This window comes from Onthophagus taurus, chromosome 7 (assembly GCF_036711975.1).
Source record: "Onthophagus taurus isolate NC chromosome 7, IU_Otau_3.0, whole genome shotgun sequence".
NCBI lineage: Eukaryota > Metazoa > Arthropoda > Insecta > Coleoptera > Scarabaeidae > Onthophagus > Onthophagus taurus.
The window spans coordinates 28,326,947-28,350,547 of NC_091972.1; the positions used below are offsets into that span (position 1 = coordinate 28,326,947).

Below are 23,601 nucleotides of genomic sequence, written 5' to 3' on the forward strand. Positions count from 1 at the left end.
TCCTATCCCTATCATTTTCCCGCAGGATATCATCGATAATGTGAATTAGTGCTGTAGTACAACTAAATCCCCTTCTAAAATAGGACTGGTTTACTGGTAGAATATTATTATCTTCCACATAACTATTTATTTGTTCAAATAAAATTCGTTCCATAACCTTTGACAACACCGGCAGCACACTTATTGGCCTCAAATCACTTAAAGCAGTTGGTGCGTTCGATTTGGGCAAGGGTTTTATCAAAACTTTTTTCCAGATGGTAGGGAATACACCACTAACAATACAAGTATTAATGAGATTACAAAGGTAAGGCGTAATATGTGGACAACACAAATCAATACATTTAATATTGAGGTAGTCATATCCGGAAGCTTTGCTTTTGATAGTGCTGATAGCTTTTTCAATTTCGAACTCATCAACAGTATGAAAACCGAAGGTTAAATTATTTAGTTTATTGCTGTTATAAAAGTGTAGTAATTCAAGATCAGGACTATGGCTTCTGGGTATTGCATTGATAAAAAAGTTGTTAATAGCGTTTGGGGAACCAAGGTGTTTAGGTATTGAAATAATATTTCTTTTAAACATTCCAGCATTTCTTCCAGCTGTTATTTGTAATTCCTAATTGAAATTCAAAGTATGCCTTACGTTCTAGAATTATTGATTTATTAACCAAATTACGCAATGACTTGTAATAATCCCATTTAGCAGATGTTTTATCAGATTTGACTGATAATTTGTAAAAGCTTTATCTCTTAAGCTTTGCATAAATTTTATATTGTGTTATCCAAGGTGACGGGGGACCAGTATGTGTACTTACTTTGACGGGTGCATGGAGATTTAAGATATTAGTTATCTGTTCCATTAAGAATTCGGCTTTGGCGTTAGAATCTTCTATGTCAAAGATATAAAAAAAAAGGAACTTGTCGAAGATCTTTTAAAAAACTGTCGTAATGAAAGTTTCCGAATGACCTGGCTATATTTTGAAAGCTTGATTTCATATTTGTTGCGCCCTTAAGGTTACAATAAATTATATTGTGGTCTGAGATACCATGGGTTGTATACACACCACTTACGTTGACCATATGGGGTTTCGAAGTGTAAAAAACGTCAATCCAATGAATTATTTATTAGTATTATTAGTAGTCTATACACATACTTTCCTTTGCTCAATTGATTTTTTTTCCCTTCTTTTTTCAATGTATAATATGAGGTTAATAAATATTGTTATTATTATTATTTTTATGGCAAACCATTTGGGCATCTGAAATAGTCACTTTTAATCAGAAGAATTCTAAGTTCAAATTGTGAAATTAAACATTAGTTAATATTTTTAGGAGGAAATAAGAAGAACTGATCGGCATCCCTTTTGTAAATTAAATAAAATGGAAGATATTACATTTCTTTATATTTTCAAGAATAATATTCCGTATATGTTAATTTTGTTAAATATTAATTAACATTGCAGCTTTTATTAACTATGATTAAAAAGACACTAAAAGTAAGAAAAAGATGCCCAAATTTAGAGGTTTTTTTACTAATAATAGACGAAATGACGTCAAAAAAATTCACTTAGAAACATTTCACCGGCTTTCCAATTACAACACCGGCATCTAAGTGGCTTCTGTACCCCCAAAGGACCCCGATTAATATTGGAACGAAGGGGGAAAATACGGCCGCAAGTCTCCCGCAGGATTACCGTCAAATCCGCGATATTTGCCGGACGTTTATCTACGTCCTAAACATAATTGTCTTTATCTCCAATCTTGTCAATATTATTTTTTAACATTTACCAAGAGCATTCTTTTGAAATCACCTGTTATTTATTTATTTGCGAAAATTTTAAATGATGGTTTTTGTTGGTTGAAAAGGTCCGTCAATTAAAGAAAGAACTAGGAGGGTTGCACAAAAACGGGAGTTAACACGACACTTCGCAATTACAATTCGACCGTAAATTTCCGAACTGCAGGACGCATCGTTACGGAAGCTTCAGACGCACGCGGGACAGGGCGCTTTTGGAATACTTTGAAGTGGATGTAATTGGAGACCGCAGGAGACCTCTGGACACAACGAACGAAATTTAGCAACGGGACGAACGTTTTATCTTTTTCTTATAACAACGCGCAATAGGTGAGCTACATCAAAGCGTTTCAAATATATCGAACGTTATACAGAGTGTTTATAAAAAATCAACAAATAAAGGAGCACCTTTAAGAATATTTTACTATTTAATTACTATTTAATGTTATTTGGAAGTAATGTGCTACTGTTATGGAATAAGACTAGAGAATTTTCTATGTTTATCTTTGAAATATTAGTAACATATTGGAGTAATTTTGGTTTCGAGCTTTTTCTATGGCATTAAAATTTCTCATGGAAAAATTAAATAACCAAATTAAAATTCATTACTATATTGAAAATTAATTCCGTCTGCATGAACATTTGGTGCATTAAGATGCTAAATGGTCATGTTGCCGGTTAAAATCCCGGGAAAATATGGAGGGTTGGTGGAACGGGTTAGCAGTCTACCCAGAGGAAAACTAATTATAGTTCACAGACCCACAAAGTTGCCTCGGAACAGGACTGATTCAATGACGAACCAGGCAGGTAAAAGGTTGATGAATTGGAGGAAGACAGATGTTTTGCATATAACGACAAAAAACGAGAGATTATTATACGGCTAAATGAGCACAATATCGATATCTGTGCAGTAGAAAAAATCAAAAAAAAAAGAGAAAGGGATAAAGGATGTTGATTACATAACAGTATATAGTGGAGTGAATAAGGACGAACATGCACAACAAGCAGTGGCATTAGTAATACACAAAAAAAGCAAAGACATTTTAGTAGAATTATATAGGAGGGAATAGGAGGGGGTTACTTATCAATCTTATCACCCGTACTGTATATTAAATCCTTTAACTCGTGCGTAACATACATCCTCCATCGGTCTCTGTTCCGTGCTATTAACTTTATTGCTCCCTGCCTTTCCCTGTCCCTCCAACTCCTTCATTATAGTACTCCTCCATGTTGTCCTGTTCCTCTTCGCCGGCTGTGGATTTCACTCTAGTATCTGATTCGCCACATTGTTGTGCTCAATTCTTAGTACCTATGCGAAGTTAGACCACATTTTTTCTAGCCCCCAATTAGATAGAATTTTACATTTCACACTCATTTGTTCTCTAGTAGTAATCCGTTTACAAAAAATTGACTAAAATTGGTCAGTTAATAAAGGAGATAATTGACTTATTTGATTAATTAATTTTTTGTGTTTTATTCAAAATCCTTAAATATTTCGAATCGGGCATTTTGACATATGCATTCAGCCGGACGCAAGCTTTCATTTAAGATATAAAACATTAAAATCCGTGAAACCGTGCTTTAGTTTTTGCGAATGTAATCAAAATTAAGTTTTTCTTATTGGGGGCTACACTTCCAGTCGGCAGATTCGCGGGATCATTAGAATGGCTGTACGCAGTACTTTAGTAAATTTTGAGATCCGGATATAATAATAACATGCAATATGGTGAGATATATCCATTATTTCAACTTCATATATTGCCATATATTCATCTCAAAGCAATAACCTTTTCGCCTTCTTTATTTACAATTTTTATTTTAGTTTATTGTAGTTTATTTTCTACAATTCATTGAATTCAAACTTATTGTTATTATCGAAATAATTTTGTTTATGTATTCTATTCTTAATATGTCTTTCAAAATGTACAATTTGACTGAAATGATAATTTTGACTTTAATTACATATAATAAATTGAAATATAAGTTAATTTTGCGGTTAAGTGTAGATTGAATAGTTAGTAAAAATTTTTTTTGTTCTAATTTGGGAAACCTGTACACAAGGCTTTCACGATTCCTCCTACTACATTTACACTAACCTAGTACGATCGCAAGTGCAATTAACAAGAAACCCACACACATAAATTAGAGTATCTTAACATGATAATAACTATGATACTTGGTGTGTTGCTTTAGCTAATGTGAAAAGTCGTTTTCAATGACTATGTTCTCAAGGAGCAGAAATGTTCTCAATAGTAATTTCCGCGAATTTTTAATTAAAAATGAAAATCTAAAACACCGAACTTTACGTTTAGAAATTAAAGAAACAACCTATTATTGAACTCCCTGTATCTCCTAAACCACTGGCATTGGTACTTATGTGTTGGTATCAATCATCATATTTTGCTGTCTAGCAACATTTTCGCTTCCAAGATTTCCCATTCTTGCTTGTATATTATTGAAAAACATTGGAATTTGAATTTATGTTACATTGTTATCTAAGTATTCGATACTATAATGTTGAATCTTTATTCAAGTTGTGTCAAGCTTTCAAGCCAAAATGGGCTCATTCTCAAGACTAAAAACAATGAAAACCAAGCGTTACAAATTAATCTTGAGGTTAATTCTTATTTAAAACATCTTACCAAATAAGAACGTGACTAAATTCCTAATTTATAAAATTTTCTTTGTATCCAAACTTCCGCAAAAAAGCGGAAAGCTTGACACAACTTGAATAAAGACTTTTTGAATGAAACACTAGTCAATTTTGTTTCCCTAATTTGGAGTAATTCACCCGTCCCGAATTAGCAGACTAAGTCTTACGTTGTAACTCCGTTATTTCTTACTCTCATTTGTATGTTAGTTTGATATATGTTTGATATATTCTTTTTCTTATCCTATCAGTTACATAAAAATTTGATAGAATAAACTTTAAAACCTATTTGTGGTTAATCTAAAATAGATTAACATCATATTAAAATACAATGTTAATCAATTGCAACCAAATTATTAGCATTAATTATAAATTATTAGCAAATTATTGCATATTATTATTGCAACTCACTAGCATTATTTAGCATTGTCTGTTCCACAACGGCTTATTTACGTTCTCCAGTAACAATCAACAATTTATATTCGTCGGTTTCTTATACATTGTAGTTCTGCTGAGCATGCTGCAATAATGTGTATATTATCTAATCTAATGTGTAAGTTGTAAACATTTTTGCAATGGGAATATAAATACATTTCAAGACGTAATAGAATTAATAGTATTAATTCTTAAAGTATTAAAAAAATGTTCAAAATATTAATTTAATTACAAATTTAAAGCTTAATTCAATTCAACATTATGGTATCGAATACTTAGATAACAATGTAACATAAATTCAAATTCCAATGTTTTTCAATAATATACAAGCAAGAATAGGAAATCTTGGAAGCGATATTCAATAACTACACTTAACCGCAAAATTAACTTATATTTCAATTTATTATAATTAAAGTCAAAATTATCATTTCAGTCAAATTGTACATTTTGAAAGACATATTAAGAATAGAATACATAAACAGAATTATTTCGATAATAACAATAAGTTTGACTTCAATGAATTATAGGAAATAAACGAAAACAGGAAATAAGCAAAATCATGTAAAATGATCATTATTGTTACGAACACAAAGAACTTGTTTTGAATCGTATTTAGGTTATCAGTAACTAGTGTTACCACCTCTGGCTGTTATTGTAGCCTGACATCGTCGTGGCATACTTTCAATTAGAGATCTGATGGTTCCATCATCCCATACGCGAATAAGACTTTGTCGCAGCTCGTCCAAGCTGTTAGGTGGTGGATGCTGACTTCTAATCCTCCGTCCCATTATGTCTCAAAGATGCTCGATTGGGTTCAGGTCTGGATTACAGGCTGGCCACTCGAGGACTTGAATATTAACATAATTTAAATATTCAGTAACAATTTGTGCCACATGTGGCCTTGCATTATCCTGCATAAAAATGAACCCATCGCCAATGTAAGGTGCAAAAGGTATCACAGAAGGTTCTAAAATGACTGTTATGTATCGTTCAGAATTCAGACGTACACCATCAACGATAAAACGTTTCGTGCGAGCTGTTAAAGATATTCCACCCCATGCCATCACTGAACCGCCTCCGTATAATGTGGTTTCTCGAATGTTACATGTGAAATATCTTTCATTTTCCCTTCTGTACACTCTTGGACGACGATGAGAACTTACAAGGCAAAACCGTGACTTATTCGTAAATAACACCTGCTCCCAATGATGGATTTCCGGATGATTGGTTTGCAGATAATCTGGGACCAGTAGCTGCTGCCCGAGGACGGAAATTTTGAGTACGAAGTCTTCTTCTTATGGTACCTTGACTAACAGCAGTGCTATGAACCTCGCTTAGTTGTATTTGGAGCTTTCGTGCAGTAGTGAACCGTTCCTAAGTGCTCCAAGCATCAAAAATCGATCCTCCACCACATTTATAGCTCGTGGCCTGTCTTGGTCACGTCGTCTAGCATAATCGTTGGTCTCTACAAATCTCTGCAGAACCCTACCGACCGTTGTATGAGCCACGCCAAACCTTCTACCAAGTTCGCGATTTGTTAGTTAATTCTTATTTAAAACATCTTACCAAATAAGAACGTGACTAAATTCCTAATTTATAAAATTTTCTTTGTATCCAAAGTTCCGCAAAAAAGCGGAAAGCTTGACACAACTTGAATAAAGACTTTTTGAATGAAACACTAGTCAACTTTGTTTCCCTAATTTGGAGTAATTCACCCGTCCTTAATTAGCAGACTTAGTCTAACATACTAATATTTACATATACCTATTGTAATTGAAAAAAATGCAAAATCCGTCTTTACTTTTTTCTGTATTAATTATGAATACATACCGTAATCACATTTAAACTTTTATTATAAAAAAATTGTTGAACATTTATTAATTAACCACATCACTTCATCACTTTTAGTGCCCTCTTTACCTTTATATGAGTTCAAATACTTTATTCGGTGATATCCTCTTCTTCCGTTTTACATTTTGTTTCATCTTTTATCTAATTCTGTAATTCCTAATATCTGCAGGAGCAACATACATACCACCGAGACATAATCTCAAAAGAAAGGATTATCAATAAATTCTACTACATCTTCACAACAAATTTATACTTGGAGGAGACTTTAATGCAAAACATATGTCTTGGGGTTCTCGCTTGACAAATACAAAAGGAAGAGAACTGAACCATGCAATAGAGGCCCTAAATTGTGGGGTGCTCTCCACTGGGATGCCAACTTAGTGGCCAACAGATAGAAGTAAAATTCCAGACCTGCTTGATTTTTTTATTACGAGAAATATATCGCTTAACTTCGTAAGCTATTTAAGAGGAACACAAACACGCGGTTCTACTCAATCGTAGCACCCGATACAAGTATGTTATAACATATAAGTAAACAGCGTAACACAGCGACTTTGCATAATAAGCTGAGTTCTTGAAACTATGCTGGTAACAACTGATAACACTCAATATGTTAATAAAATCGAGAATCCTGTTACTAAAAAATTTTTCAAGTACTTTAGAAAAATCATTGTGAATTGCTATAGGTTTGTAACAACAGTGGCTACATGTTTGGGAAGTCTTACTCCAACTCCATCAGTTCCGCTACTGCTCACATTCTGTAACGTACTGGTTGACTGAATCATTTCGAGGAGATGTCGGCCAAAAATACAAATTGTAGAGAACGGAAGTAAGTACCTAAAGTGCATAAATCCACAAAAGAAGAATCAATACAAAGATCTCACAATGTCAGGCAGCACTGTTGAAAGTACTGACGAAAGCAGTCAGATATCTGTTTTAGGTCAGAAATTTCATCCCCTTCAACATTCAATATTATTATCCTCACAGTATTATCCTTGCCTAAATGTACATTTCTAAGATACCATAAACATCGAGTCCTATTGGAAGTATTAGGAATTTGTGGCCCAGTTCCAACATTTCTAACGCTAACAGTACTTTGATGTAACTTTGGACAGCATACATCAAAACAATAAGTAAAAATACAACACAGAACAAGTAAAAGCTGGCCAATCCTTAGATATAAGTGAACGTATCAGGTCATGTAAACACGAATTACTCACTTTCTTAATAGTTAACAGTCGCAACTCAAGATTTTCTTAAAATACAAAATCATCTATACAGTTGAACAGCTATGATCCAGCAAAGTGATATACAGCAATATTTGTATTAAAAACGTTAAAAGGATAATTATTCCTTTTACTTATTGTAGGACTGATAGTGAGGCAAAACCGATGACATGCACTAATTTTAAGTTTCAAATTAAAAGAAATTATATTCTTTATTAGTAGAATAACTTCTTAGAAAATTAAAAATATTTTTACAATTATTATTTTTAACTAATTTGTTTAGGTATATGAATAGAAAAACAAAATTAAACAAAAAAGTTAATAAAATTATTACGATTGTAAAATTGTTGATTAGAATGTAAGACGTTTGGTTAAAAAAATCAAAACTTATAGAAGAAGAGTTAGAGCTGGACTCAGATCACTCACCAGTAATTATTACCCTAAATAACAAAGTATGTAACAAAGAACCCTTTTTATCACTAACTAATAAACTCACTAATTGGAATCTATTTCAACAAACATTAGATAATAAGTAACCCCACAGAAAAAATCCAAAGGAATCAAGTCAGGGGAACGTGGTGGCCACTCAATTGCTCCTCGACGCCCTATCCATCTTTCATGAAATGTGGCATTTAGATATTGACGGACGTCTACACTAAAGTGAGAAGGCACCCCATCTCGTTGAAACCAAATATCCTAATACGGCACATCTACCTCGTGATCATTTGGAAAAATTACTGCCAAAGCTGGCATTAAATCTACTCGCAAGAAATTTAGATAACTTGCTGCTGTAAGAATTCCTTGAAAAAAGAAAGACCCTATGGAACGCCGTCCGATTAGTCCCATCCATACATTCACTTTGCCTCGACGTTGACTGTGGGAATCTTGAGTCCAGTGAGGATTTTCTCGTGACCAATATCTGGAGTTGTGACGATGTACTGTTCCATTCAGGCAAAAAGTGGCTGCATCAGAAAATAGAATATTGTTAAGAAAATTAGGATAATCGTAACATTAATTGTTCACAAAACTGTAAACGGCGATCTGAATCATCCTCGTGTAACTCATTGCACTTTGTAAGGATGATACTTCTCTTCTTTGAATAATTTTACCACGAAAGATTGGTCCACGTTGTTATTTAGGGCTAGTTGCCTTGTAGAATGGTGAGGATTTTCTTCAGCTTCAACCAATACATCCAACCTGACTTCTTCACTTACTCGAGGTCGACCTTGTCGAGGCAAATTTTTTACGGATACCGTTTCTGTGAATTTAGCAACCAATTTAGTTACCGTAGATCTTACAATTGGCGCCCTATCCGAATGTTGCTGGTTAAATAACTCGCATGCTTCTTGATGAGTTCTAAGCCTGTCGCCATATCCAACCATCATTAATATCACTATTCTTTCACGTTCGGTTAAATGTGCCATTTTTTGTTAACTTCGAATGGAATTACTTTAAGAAGTTCTACACTTTCACCACTACGAGTATTAAGAACTTGATAATAAGCAAGCACAACTTTAATTATTTTGTTAATTGAAATGGCAGGTAAAATAATTGAAATTAATTAACGATTTAACATGCAACAAGGTGTTGATTCACTGAATTCCTTGTACCTGTCAAATAGTACATGACAACGTGCCAAAACCAGGGATGAAAAACGAAAACATAAAAATATTGAAAGAAAATGTAAAAACAAGTTTTTTCCCATTAAAGTTACTTTTCTATTTTTTAAAGTGAATGTGATAGTAGTAGTAAAAGTATTTATTCCGGAATTACAATTATTATACAAACATTATTTACAATTATATTTCAAATTTATTATATTCTCATATTCTCCGGAACGGGCTCTCGACCAAGGTCCTCCTGCCCATGCTGAACTCACATCCATATAATAATTATAATTTACTTCATATCCTTCAACAAATAACTAATTGACATTAGTTAAAGGGTTGTTATCCGAAAGAAATAGCGATGAGAGACTGTGGTTTTCAGTTATTTTTAAATTCATTTTATTAGCAAGTGCAACTATTCGATCTGTAATTGGTGTTCTTTTACATATCTCATAAACAAGTTCATTCGATGGGTTATAATGTGGATTTCTAGGGTTTCTTAGTTTTGTTATGCATCTTAAACACGTTCTCTCGGCAACTTCAAGATTTCGTCTGGCTTGATTTCCTACGTCGCACAAAATTGATGCTCCATAATCCAAAATCGGTCTGCAGATGGTTTTATAAACGTGGGCTGCGAATTTAAAACTGATGCCTCTGTTTTTATATGTTAAACATCTAAAATATTTCGCCCTAGCGTTAGATTTCATTGTAGATTTTTTAGTGTGAATATTAAATTTTAATTTGTTATCTAGATCAATCCCTAAATATTTGCACACCTTAATTGGAGTAATCAACATATTAGCTATCGATATTTTAGGTGATCTATCAGATATTCTATGGAATGGTAATAATAACTGTGTTTTTTGTGGGTTAATTTGAATACGCCACGTCCTATTTTCCGTCACATTTTGAAGATTTTCTATTGCTCCATTCAAAGTACGGTTATGAGATATTAACACCGTGTCATCTGCATATTGAAGTAAATGTGCTATTTTTTCAAAAAAATTGTTATGTAAAAAAACAGCAAAAAAAAAATGGGGTTGTCATTTAAAAAAAGTCATGATGAAGTCACGGTTCCGAAATAGGTCACGTCATACATGAAATTTTTATGTCACAAGTTGGCTTTTTTAAAAATAAAATTGACCTGTCCGAGCGTTTTTCTTGAAAATATTAAATAATGTAATTATGAATTATGTTCCAAACTTTATCATCACACGGAATAAAGAAATCAGTAGGCTATGACCTAATTAATGGAGAAACATTGAAACATCTACCAAAACGGGCGATTACAAAACTATTACACATAATTAATGCTGCATTTAAAAAGAAATACTTCCCAAGAATATGGAAAGTTGCTGAAATAATAATGATACCAAAACCTAGTAAACCCCCACAGATGTTACATCATATAGGCCAATCTCATTATTACCCTTACTATCAAAATTGCTTGAAAATTCACTATTAAAAAGACTAAAACCTGTCATAGAAGAAAAGGCCCTAATACCAACACATCAATTTGGGTTTCGGAATAAACATGCAGCAATAGACCAAGTGCATAGAATAACGAATACTATCGAAATAGCAATGGAAGAAAATAAAGTCTGCTCCGCCGTATTTCTGGATGTTGCACAAGCTTTCGACGAAGTCTGGTTGGATGGTTTAAATTACAAACTACACCAAATACTACCATCAACGTATAGTCAACTATTAAAATCGTATCTTTCTGTTCGATATTTTAGAGTAAAATACTAAAACGCTTATTCACCACTACATGAAATACGAGCCGGAGTTCCTCAAGGTAGTGTGCTTGGCCCAATACTGTACTTACTCTACACATTCGACCTTCGTCAGGCACCAGACACTTGAACTGATGATGACATAGCGATTTTGGCTTTTGCAGAAAATGAAGTAGTGGCAGCAAATAAGTTACAACTGGCCTTAAATTCAATAGAAAACTGAACCGAACGATGGCTAATAAAATAAACAATAAACTAATAAAAATACAAATAAACATATGTACATAAACTTTACTTATAAGAAAGTAAACTATGTCCCAGTATACACATAAATGGCAATACAGTCCTTTACGCTGATATCGCAAAATATCTTGGTATGACGCTGGATGCCAAACTCAAATGGAAAGCTCAAGTCAATAAAAAACGTGAGGAACTTGATATCAAACTTAGACACCTATATTGGCTTATTGGCAGAAAATCAACGCTACCACTAAGAAACAAGTTGCTAATATACAAGCAAGTAGCCAAACGTGCTGCCGGTAGAGCGCCCTGTGCACCCGAGCCGATAATTACCCCCTCCTTAGCCACTCATATCGAATTAATAAAGCGCATTACCCACAAAAAATTTTTAAACAAATGAGACCGTACCCCGGGCTGTCATCTAGCCAAGGAATTGTTAAAATATCCTTCAGCCGCAACAGCCCAGTTCTTCGTAGGGCTCGATAAAAGTGCCCTTCGCACTGCCACAGGTCTCCTCACGGGACACTGTAAAGTAAATAAACACCTTCAACACATGAAGCTTGCTGACTCCCCTCTCTGTCGAGCCTTGACGAGACGGCTAAACACATCTTGTGTGATTGCCCCTCTCTGGCCGACCTCAGAATGAGGACCTTCGGGGAGGAATGGCCAACCACAGATGACATCAGGAATGCACCTCTAGGATAGGGTTGCCATACGTCCCGGTTTTCCGGGACTGTCACCGGTTTTGTCATCAAAGTCCCAGTGTCCCGAAAAAGCTCTTCGGGACATGGTATTGTACCGGTTTTAAAAATATGAGGTCCCGTTCTAGAAGTAGGGGAGTTTTCAATAGATTTTAGGGAAATTTCACGCGTGAGGTTGGCAACTACTGGCGCCCGGCCGTACCTCCGCACCAGTTCATCATTCATACTGATAGGTGATGGTTGGTGTTTTCACGTTTTAAAAGCTGCTTACTATTATACTGTGCTTATTCAGTGTGATTGTGTGATTCATTTTCCGTGTGGGTGTGAACAATGTCGAAACGAAAGTGTCACTTCCGCGATGAGTATTCTAAAGAGTGGACTTTTATTAAGAAGGGAAGGAATGAGGAAGAAGTATACTGTTCATTCTGCAACGGCTATATTTCCATAAGTCATGGTGGTAGAGCTGATTTATTAGACCACATAAAAACAAACAAACATAAAAAAGGTATGCAGGGCGCAACCTCTTCTAAGCCGATCGCTGATTTCTTTGTAAAGAAGAATTCCAAAGAAGATGTTTTGGTAGCTGCTGCCGGGCCAACCACAGCATATTATATTGTTAAACATCACCATTCGTTCAAGTCAGTTGATTGTTCAAATAAGCTGAATCCAACAATGTATTCAGATTCTAAAATTGCAGCCAAACAATCTACGGCACGTACTAAAGCCACAGCGCTAATTAACAACGTACTTGCTCCTCATTCAGTTAGTACTTGTGTATCAGAACTTGAACAAATCCCATTTTATGGGATATCAACCAACGCTAACAACCACAAAGCAGAAAAAATCTTTCCGCTAATCATTCAATATTTTAAAGAAGATTCAGGTATTACAAGTAAAATCATCAAAATTTCCTCATTAAAAAATGAAACATCAGATACAATAACAAACTATTGTTTAACAAGTCTAACTGACGCAAACCTTCCTCTAGACAAGTGCTCTTCGTTTTGTGGTGATAACACAAATACTAATTTCGGAGGGGTGAACCGCAGAGGAGTGAACAACATTTTCCACAAACTGGAAGATGTTTTGAAAAAAGAGCTAGAAGGAATTGGGTGTCCTGCACACATATTGCACAATACAGTTTCTTGTGCAGCTGATGTCCTTGCTGTTGATGTTGAAACAATAGTTGTCAAACTGTTCAACTATTTCTCAATCTATACCATCAGAACTGAAGAACTTAAAAGTTTCTGTGAGTTTGTTGGCATAACTTACAAACAGTTACTGTACCACTCAAGGACAAGATGGGTATCACTCATGCCTGCTGTTCAGCGTATATTAAACCTATGGGAAGCTTTGAAATCATATTTTCTAAGCCAGGAAAAGTCTCCAAAATTGCTTGTAGATCTTTTCTCAAACTCACTGAGTGAGGCCTATCTCTGGTTCCTTCACAACCAGCTATCATTGTTCCACCGAAAAATAAAGAGAATTGAGTCTTCAAAAATTTCTGTGATTGAAGTCAAATTAATATTGGACGAGACTTTGAAGAGTGTGAACGAACGAGAATAATCTCTGTTCATTGGCCTGAAAACTAAACAAATCGTAGACAAAGAAGATAAAACTGTCAGAGATAAGTTCGTAGAAGAATGCAAGGACTTTTTCCAAACTGCCCATGGTTATTTGAGAAAATGGAGTGAGTCCCTCCAGCACTTGGCCACATTTGAATGGACCACATTGGACACAGTTCCTGAATGGAAACAAATCGAAAACACCCTTGCTTACTTTACCGGCAAGGAAATATCCTTCCCAGAAAGTGAAGTTTTCGACCAATTTTCTTGTCTTAAAAACAATATCACACTGTTAAAAGACAAGCAAGACAAAGAAGAAAGTAAGTGGAAGGATTTAAGCTCGAGTGAAAAGTGGGTCAAGTATTTCAATACTATGGACAAAAGCCAATACTCCCACTTTTTGAAAATGTGTGAATATGTTTTTCAATACCAGATCACAATGCGAACGTGGAAAGAGTGTTTTCTATGATGTCAAACCAGTGGACTGACGAACGCAACCGGCTCTCTGTTCAAAATATTTTGATCTGCCAATATAATTTTAATAAAACTTGTATCGAGTTTCATAGCTACGTTCAAGGTCAACAAGACCTTCTCAAAGCTGCCAAATCCTCCGAGAAATATGAGTGGTTTTAACTTTTTTCAAACAGTCCACTTTAATTTCAGATAGCTACAAATACGCTTACATACTTTTAGTTTTAGGATATGTTAAAGAGTTATTCTGGAGTCTCCAGAATAATCTCAGACTGGAGTTGTTTTTTCAGTTCTATTGATTGTAATAAAAAGTAGTAAGTAATAAAAAACTTCATTTCGTTGTTAATTTAAATTTTTGTTCCTTTTACCAAGTAAACATTGTTTATAAAATAGTTGTTAAAAAAATAATGTTCATAGTTTGGTCAAAACTATGCTTAAACCCGTATTTTATAATTTAAAAATGAAAAATCATTCTTAGGGCGTAAACTGGACTACGTTAGTCGTTCCCCACCTTTTTCTCATACACCTATTGTAGGTGTCCCGGCACAAGGGGCCCAATGGGGCCTAACTGTGGCGTGCGGTTTTGCATGCACTCCCCAATCCATACATATATACATACAAGCAAGTATTAAAACCAAAATGGACATACGGAATCGAACTGTGGGTTTGTACCTGTAAGACAAATGCAAGTCTGACTCAAAGATTCCAGAACAAAGTACTAAGGTGCATAGTGAATGCACCCTGGTATACAGGGTGAGTTTTTTTTCCATGTTTAGTATGGAGATCTCCAAAACTAGCGGAGATAGAGAGACGATTAAATAGGGAAAGAATTGCAGTATCATGAACTCAATTTATTGAGCTTTTTGTTTTTTGGATGAAATGCATGGCTAACTAAATATCTCGATAAAACCGTTTTTTTTGTTATATCGTTAGATACCGCAACTGCTACCTTCAACTGGTTCGAAGTGTCAAACCTTTTATTAAAAGACGCACGGCAAAACCCGAAAGTTTCTAGTGTTAAGTTCTAGTTTTAGTTCTAATTTTAGTTTAAAACATTATCTAGTTTAATTTGATGTTAAAAATAAATAACTAATTAGTATGTATTTACTAGGTGTTACACAATTGTGCTATGCATAATATAGAAAAAAAATTTATTTAATTGTTCATATTGTTTGTTTTGCACTTTTTTAGTACCTTCTGTAGCTTCATCCAATTGATTAAAATCAGTTGTTTCACCAATATCTGTATCTTCATTTGGTTCTATGTTGTCATCGATGTTTAAATCGATTAAAGATTTTCCTTTTAATTCTTCAATTGATCCGCGCTTTGCCAGTAATAATAACTAATATTACCAAGAGCCGTTTTCGCGTGTTGCATTACTGCGTTAACAGAATTCGGATTTTTTTTGATAATATTATCCAAATAGAAAGGTTTTTCGTGTTCTCAATCTTCAAATATTGAAATTAAAGTTTTCATAAATGATAATATTTGGGAATTTCTTCTTTGGTCAAGCGATAAAACGAACGTAATTAACCCAACGGAGTTAACTGAACTGAATTTACTTATGTTGCGTTATTTACCAATATTTATTGCCAGAAAGTACTATATCAGTATTGTTCTCGATAAAAAAAAGGCGTAGAGTGAATTTCCAGCACTCTCTATATAAATTTTATATTACCTAGTAGCTAGGACATTAAAGAATTTAAAAAAACTATCATCCATTTAATTTATTTTTATTGAAGTAATAATTACACAGTATAAGATATATACACCTGCAATATACATTGTATACACATGAACTATTTTATAAATAAAAACCTGTAACAGTAAAAAATATAATTTGCACTTAGAATATACAAAAACCTCCTACCAAAAAAAAAACAGAATGAAAAAATAAAGAACAATATATTCTATAGAATAAAACAATTCAATTAGATTGAATCCAACAAAAATATTAACAATAACCCTCTACTTAGCATCATTGTTCACTTAAACAAACGTATAGCAATATCTTTCGTCTGAGTATTCATGATATTTGTCAAAAAAGTAACGCGATTTGGCCGAAAACGTGATGAGTAGTGTTTACTTGCTTTTTTCTAAATTAAATAATCGCGTGGATGTTGGCACAATAATAAGAGTACAAAATGAGAAATAGAATATGATTACAGATTCAATTTCTATATGAAAAAAACTTAATTATACTACAATAAATTTGTTTTTTAATCAGCGTGTTTAAAGGCTACATCAAATATACAAAATAGATATTATTTACAATATATGGCTCTTTTAACTAAAAAAAATTCGTATAAAAAATTGAGACGAAAAAATATTTTTTATGATAAATTAGATTTTAAAAATTGGCTTAAAGCAGCTTTGTAGATTTTTTTATTGAATGTGGGTGTCTGTTGAAGCGGCTATCACGTGAACTTGCTGTCCTTTGCTACTATTGTACACTTGACCTGCACTAAACGGCTCTAAACGTGGGTGAGTTTCCGGTTTCATTATTTTATCTTAAACAAAAAAATAAAATTAATCACTAAACTTCACTATTCTGTAAAAATAGTAAAGTTGTAAACACAAAAACGTTTGGTTAAATAGATAAAGTACACCTTTGGATTATCAACGTTTAAAACGTTTCAACATTTTAAAAACTTCTAATGAAGGCGATTGTGTCATTAAAATCAGGAGAAAGGACTATCCATTATTACGTTACCAATGATGAATTGTTGACTTTCCAAAACTCATATCAGAACAGGTTATGGAGGAAGAACACGTATGCTTAAAGAAATGCAAGTTAAATACAAAAATATAACATATGAAGTTGTATTTAAATTTGTGTAAACAATGTGAACTGAAGCAAAGTGGCTAAAAAGGTCAGTTCGGAGTTAATCTCAAGATATCAAGTGGAGCTGATCGACTTGAAGTCGTACAGGGACGATTACAAGTTTATATTAGTATATCAGGATCACTTAACAATATTTGTCCAGCTAGGACCATTAAAAATTAAGAGAGGGGAAGAAGTAGCATACCACTTGCTTCATATTTTCGTAACATTTGATGCCCCAGCGATATTACATTCGGATAATGGTAAAGAATTTAGTAATCGAGTTGTATCCGAACTATGCAGAGTGTGGAAAGACTTACAGATAGTTCATGGAAAGCCTCGTCATAGCCAAACAGAAGACTCAGTCCAAAGACCCAATCATGATATACAAAATGTGTTAACTGCATGAATGAACGATAATGATTCAAAGAAATGGTCATAAGGTTTGCCTTTTGTCCAATTTGCCAAGAACATAACTCACCACAAAGGAATACGCCATAGCCTATATAAAGCCTTGTTTGGCGTTAAACCAAAAAGAGGCATAGCATCATCATGTCTACCTGGAAAACAATTTACAAATATTGAAACTGAAGAACAGTTAGAAGAAATCGTTAATTATTTCGAAAAAAATTTGTGCAGTGATCATATTCCAATTGGAAATGACGATAGCATATATAGCATATACATATATTATGACGATATAAATTCTATTGAAGAGGAGCTGCAACATAACATGTCTTAGTTTCAAGTATTGACGGAACAACAACACGAGGACAACCAAAATTCTATTGAACAGGAGCCGCAACCTCGCATGTCTTCATTTGAAGCATTAACTGAACATCACGAGTTAATTTCTGCTAAAAGGTCAACCGCAAAACCTCAAAAAGAAAATTTCCGCCTGCCCAAATTTGTGACACCGTACAAATACAAGTTCCTCGTGTCGACCATGGACGTACAGACCACAGAAATGTGTTAGCGGTAGTTATTAGAATAGATGACTCCGATTTTTATAAATTAGCAAATAAAAATTGGACCCTTAAGCAGCATTTTACCCGTAATCAGTTCGTAATTTGTAAAGAAAAGTTACTTGCCCTAGATGAAATTTCTAATCGAGAAATATCGCTGGCAGCTTCAGCTAATCCGAAAAGTGGAGGATAAGGCTATATACGTTGTAAGTGCATAAAGTAAAATAAAATCATAACGACTAAATGTAGCTGTAAATGCAAAAGACTCTTGTGCAATTCAAAGTGCCATAGTACATGTAGATTTATTATTAATATTACTTTGTTTGTGTCTATTTGTTATTACTTCAAAGTCTCTTATTATGGTTTTTATAATAAATCATGATATACCAATAGTTACCATACTGATATTTCGGACATACAGTGTGTTAATTAATTATCGTACCCGACGTCATCATTGCAAGTATGCAACCAATATCACAGTATTCGTATTGCAATACGCAAATCGCTTTATTAAAAAATAACGCTTATTTTCCCCAAATACACCATGCGTGCAATACATCATTGGAGAGCTAAAAATATGCTCTTTTCAGTAACACCATAATCTACTATAGTTTGTATTTAAAAAAATACAACTTTGTATTGTATCTCAAAAATCATCAAATATTTTTAAAATTTTTCAACGGCAGTTTATTCTACTTAAAAAAGTGTCTTAAGAACGTATCAACCCCATTTTTCAAATTTCAAAAATAAACGAAATATGAGCATTTTTTGAAATCAGGAAAATTTGACTTTTTGGCTATAACTTAAAAACAAAAGAAGATAGAGGTTTGGTGTTTGCGGGATTGGGTTAGTCTCGAAAAAAGAGACCGGGACATGGCACCTACTTATTTCGTATCTCTTATAGTTTCTGAGATAGCCTATAATAACACCCAAATTTACCCACCCTGTACAATATTATAAAACAAAATATTTCAATAAAATAATATAACATAAAAAGGTTCTTGCTGTCTGAGCATAAACAATTACAACAGGTTATGGACCCAGAGCTCAGAGAAGTAAACAATTAAATAAAGAAAGTGTTAAAAAGGTATAAAATAAAAATGAGTCAAAATATACAACAACTAAATTCTGAAAATTTTAATAACTGGAAATTTCGCCTAGTAGCAGCATTACTTGAAGAAAGATTATTTAGAGAAAAATACTTTAGAGAAAGATATAGAAAATATAAAAGATGATAAAGAAAAATCTGAATTTAAAATTAAAGATGCTCGTGCGAAATCTATAATAATTCAGTGCAATAAACGATTCAAAAACAGCAAAGGAAATGTTGAAATCTTTAGAAGATGTTTTTCAAAGAAAAAGTGTATTTACAAAGTTAACACTTAAAAGGAAATTATTGACATTAAAATTAAAAAACAAGAAAAACTGGAAGATTATTTCTTAAAATTTGATAGTAATATTAGAGAATTGGAAAGTATAGGAACAAAAATTGATGAATCTGATAAGATTTGTCATTTATACTGTCATTGATCAAGTTATTACAGCTATAGAAACATTAAATACAGAAATTAGTATGGATTTTGTAAAATCAAGACTGTTAGATGAGGAATTAAAACAGAAAAGTAAAGGTGAATAAAGAAATATTGAAGAAGTAACTTTCAAAGCATTTCTTTTTCCATGTTATTCGTTCAAAGGAAGACGAAGTGGTAGAGATTTTAAGTATCGTGGACGAGGAAGAGGATATAATGTCGAAACTGCAAATGAAGTACATACAAATAATATCAGCTTTATTGCATATATGTTGGCAAAGAAGAAAGCAACTATAAATGCATATTATAAAGAAAGACAAATTACAATTAATGCATTAATAGTAGAAGGATTAAAACATAACTTGCTATCAGTTTCACAACTAATTAAAAAAGGAATAAAAGTAACTAAAGTAAGTAGTTTCGGGAATACACGACCAAAAAGGATAAAGGTTAGATAATTGAAAAGGCTTTCCTTTATGTTGATATTGTAAGTAATATTTAACCTTTCAAGTTTATATTAACTTTCATACTTTTAGTTGTATCTGATTTGAAATTTTACTCTTTGATGCTGGAGATGTTTGTTAGTTTAGAGATGTTTAACGTTCAATTATGGCGAACTCATGTTTAACTTTGGCTCAGTTTTATGCGCAATCCACTTTTGTAAGTAATTTAAGATGAATTTTGTATACATAGTGTAACGTTTTTGTTGTTTTCAAACTTGTAGTTACCCTGAGGAAAGAAAAATAAAATTTCCGAAAGCTTGGTAGAGATAAAAGGAAGCCTTTTCAATTATCTAACCTTTGTCGTTTTGGTCGTGTATTCCCGAGACTACTTACTCTAATTCCTAACAGTAACGACCGTTACTACTCTCAAGGAATAAAAGTAACGTTTACAAGAAATTTTATAAAGTTATATTCAAATGGATTCGAAATTGAATGTAAGACATTAAAAGGGTTATTCATATTAGAATTAATATTTAAAAATGCTCAACCAGAAATGTGTTGTAATATAATACAAAATGAAGATGTGTGGCATAGAAGATTAGGACATCTAAATAAAATTGGGTTAAAGTTACTCAATTTACCAGTAAGTGAAGAAAGATGCAGAATATGTATAGAAAGAAAATCGACAAGAAAAGCATTCGCGAGATTCGATAAAGAAACTCGACAAATTGGAGAATTATTGCACACGGACATATCAGGGCCTGTACAACCGGGCCATTTTTAGAAGTGAATATAGTGCACAGATAAAAGTTTAAATATAAATCAAACAAATATGGTAGATAAGATTCTCAAAACATTTGGCTTGGAGGATTCAAACCCAGTTACAACGCCGATGGAAACGAATTTTAATGTAATTGAAGATAACGACGAAATGAAAAATGTTCCTCATAGAGAACTTATAGGAAGTTTGATGTACCTTGCAGTGACCACACGACCAGATATTATGTTCTCAGTGTCTTCTCTCAGCAGATATTTAAACAGGGCAACGAACCAAACATGGAAAGCATCGAAGAGAATTCTTCGATATTTAAAAGGAACCAAGGATTTAGGCCTTAACTATAAGTTACATAAAACAAGCAATAACTTGATTGCTTATACTGAGTCTGATTGGGCATCTGATAAATCAGATAGAAAAAGTATCAGTGGCGGACTCTTATTTTATGGAAATAATGTAGTGCATTGGTTTTCAAGAAAACAGAAATCTGTATCTTTATCAACTGTCGAATTCGAATTCATGGCTGCTGCCCTAGCAGCACAAGAAATAATTAAATTAAAAGGAATATTAGAGGATTTTGATGTACAAACAAATGGAATTATGTACTGCGACAACAAAAGCACAATTTTTATGGCAAATTCGTTTGAAAATTCGCAGAGGGTCTAAACATATTGATATGAGAAATTATTTTCTTAAGGAATATAATAAATAATAAAACTATTAACATGCAATATGTACCTACTGCTGAAAATGTCGCAGACATCCTAACAAAACCTCTACCAAGAAATTTATTTATTAAACATACAACCAAAATGTTTTAATATTAACGATTACAATCGTTACTTATAATCCATAAGGTTGTAGGATGTTGAATTTAGTTTATCAAGATAGTTGATGTTAATAATATGTTAGTACAGTTGTTATGCACAATATTATAAAACAAAATATTTCAATAAAATAATATAACATAAAAAGGTTCTTGCTCTCTGAGCATAAATAATTACAAAATAATATAATTACTTTCAATTAAGTATGAGAAACGCTTGCGGCCGAGGCGTTGTAATATCGACTGGTCAAGTGTGAAGGGTTAGTAACATTTTGTTTGTCGAAATATTACGATAAGAGATTATTCAGCAAATCGTTGTTTAATTTACGTTATTAGTATCCCAAATGTATGACTCGCCGTGTGGTCGTTTGCGGCTGAGGTACAGTGCAACTCAGCTGCAAGCGTCATCGATTTAATAGAGTGACAACGTGAGTTTCAATTTATTTAGCGAGGTCGCTTGCGGCCGAGACATTACGTTACAAATTTATAAATAAAATCATAGTTAATGATGCTTAGAAAAATAGGTACTCGTACATTTAAGTTTATAGAGGTTTTTTCTGATAACAATCCTAAAGTTGCAAATGAGGGTGCCACCAGTATGTTTCTAAGAAAAATTGCTATTATAATATAATAATATATTTCTTCTTTAGCTTTAAGATTGTACATTATTTAAAAACCAAAATATTCCTTTACAAAATCTGAAAATTATTCAGATCGATTCATCACTACTTATTGTTAGTAAATACTGCGTACTTTATCAATCCTGTTAAAATGCACTTAGGTACCAAAGTGGTGGGTCAAAAAATCAAATTAAATAAAATAGCCTTTGATGAATTTTTGATGAATGAGCAAAACTTTCTTATTGTTACTTGCAAGAAACTACAAAAACGATACGATTTTGATCACCCATTATTGAGTAAAATACATGTATTCGCTCGTAGTTGTATAAATAAGTATAATAACATATTATTAACCTAGTACCATGCAATATTAGCAGAGATAAAACGAGTATGGCTATGAACGATTAATGGGGACATTTTAAGCTGCATGCAGAAAAATCTTTAGCCCACTTTTTATTAACGACGAAACTTTTCATAAATACACCACATTTTCACTTGCAATACCATATATAAATCTATAACCTTGCCAGTTTTGATCCTAAAAGGGTAAACATAATAATCGCATAAGATTAGCGTAAACCAAACATTTCGATGATTTCTCAAAAACTTCCAAGGACCACAAATATATGAACTCGTCAACCAATTGTATGGAGTCCTCTTCTACAGGGTGATTCTCAACCTATACGCATAAACTTGGGGATTTATTTCTCACGACAAATAATGGCTAATAGGTAAAAAAAAATTGTAGCAAAAAATTTTTCATTTCCTAGATATCCGATTTATGCGGCGACATCTAGATAAAGTGTTTCCTGGAAGATGGACAGGTCGAGGTAGTCTATTGGCCTGGCCATCTCGATCGCCCGACCTCAATTCTCTTGTTTTTTTTTTGTTTTGGGATCACTTACAAAGCATAGTGTACGTCACCGAAGTTAATACTGAGCAAAGATTGCGAAATCAGATACAAACTGCTGCCAAGACAATCTGCCAACACCGTGGTTTAGGCCGCGCTATCATCTTACACAGCAACACCAAACTATCTCATCTGTTTAGAACTGATACCACCATGATTATTTCATCTTCTGCAAAAAAATGTTTACATACATTTGAGTGGGTCGTTTTCTCATGTTCTCCTGCTTGCAAGAAATGCCTACACAAATGACGCATGGCGAAATTTAGTACCGAGATGAAGAATGATATGTACAGATCACACAATGTTGTGGAAAATGTTGAGAGCATCAAAGAGAATCAGATAGAACTGCGGCGAAAAAACGTCAGGCAGCCATCCTCTGTTTCGTTGATTTAACCAAAACGTTCGAACTAAGGATAAAAGAATTAGAACAGG

The 23,601-nt window shown here is 33.3% G+C and overlaps 1 protein-coding gene across 1 annotated transcript in view; it reads right to left on the bottom strand.

Annotated features, from left to right (window-relative positions):
- Nucleotides 1–15,994: 15,994 nt before the first annotated feature.
- LOC111420954 (SIDL trafficking protein particle complex subunit 10) overlaps nucleotides 15,995–23,601 on the bottom strand; it is a 32,347-nt gene continuing 24,740 nt past the window's right edge. The window contains exon 11 of the mRNA XM_023054061.2: nucleotides 15,995–16,787. Within this exon, the coding sequence (XP_022909829.2) occupies nucleotides 16,663–16,787 (125 nt within the window). The 3' untranslated portion in view covers nucleotides 15,995–16,662. The remainder of the gene's footprint in view (nucleotides 16,788–23,601) is intronic.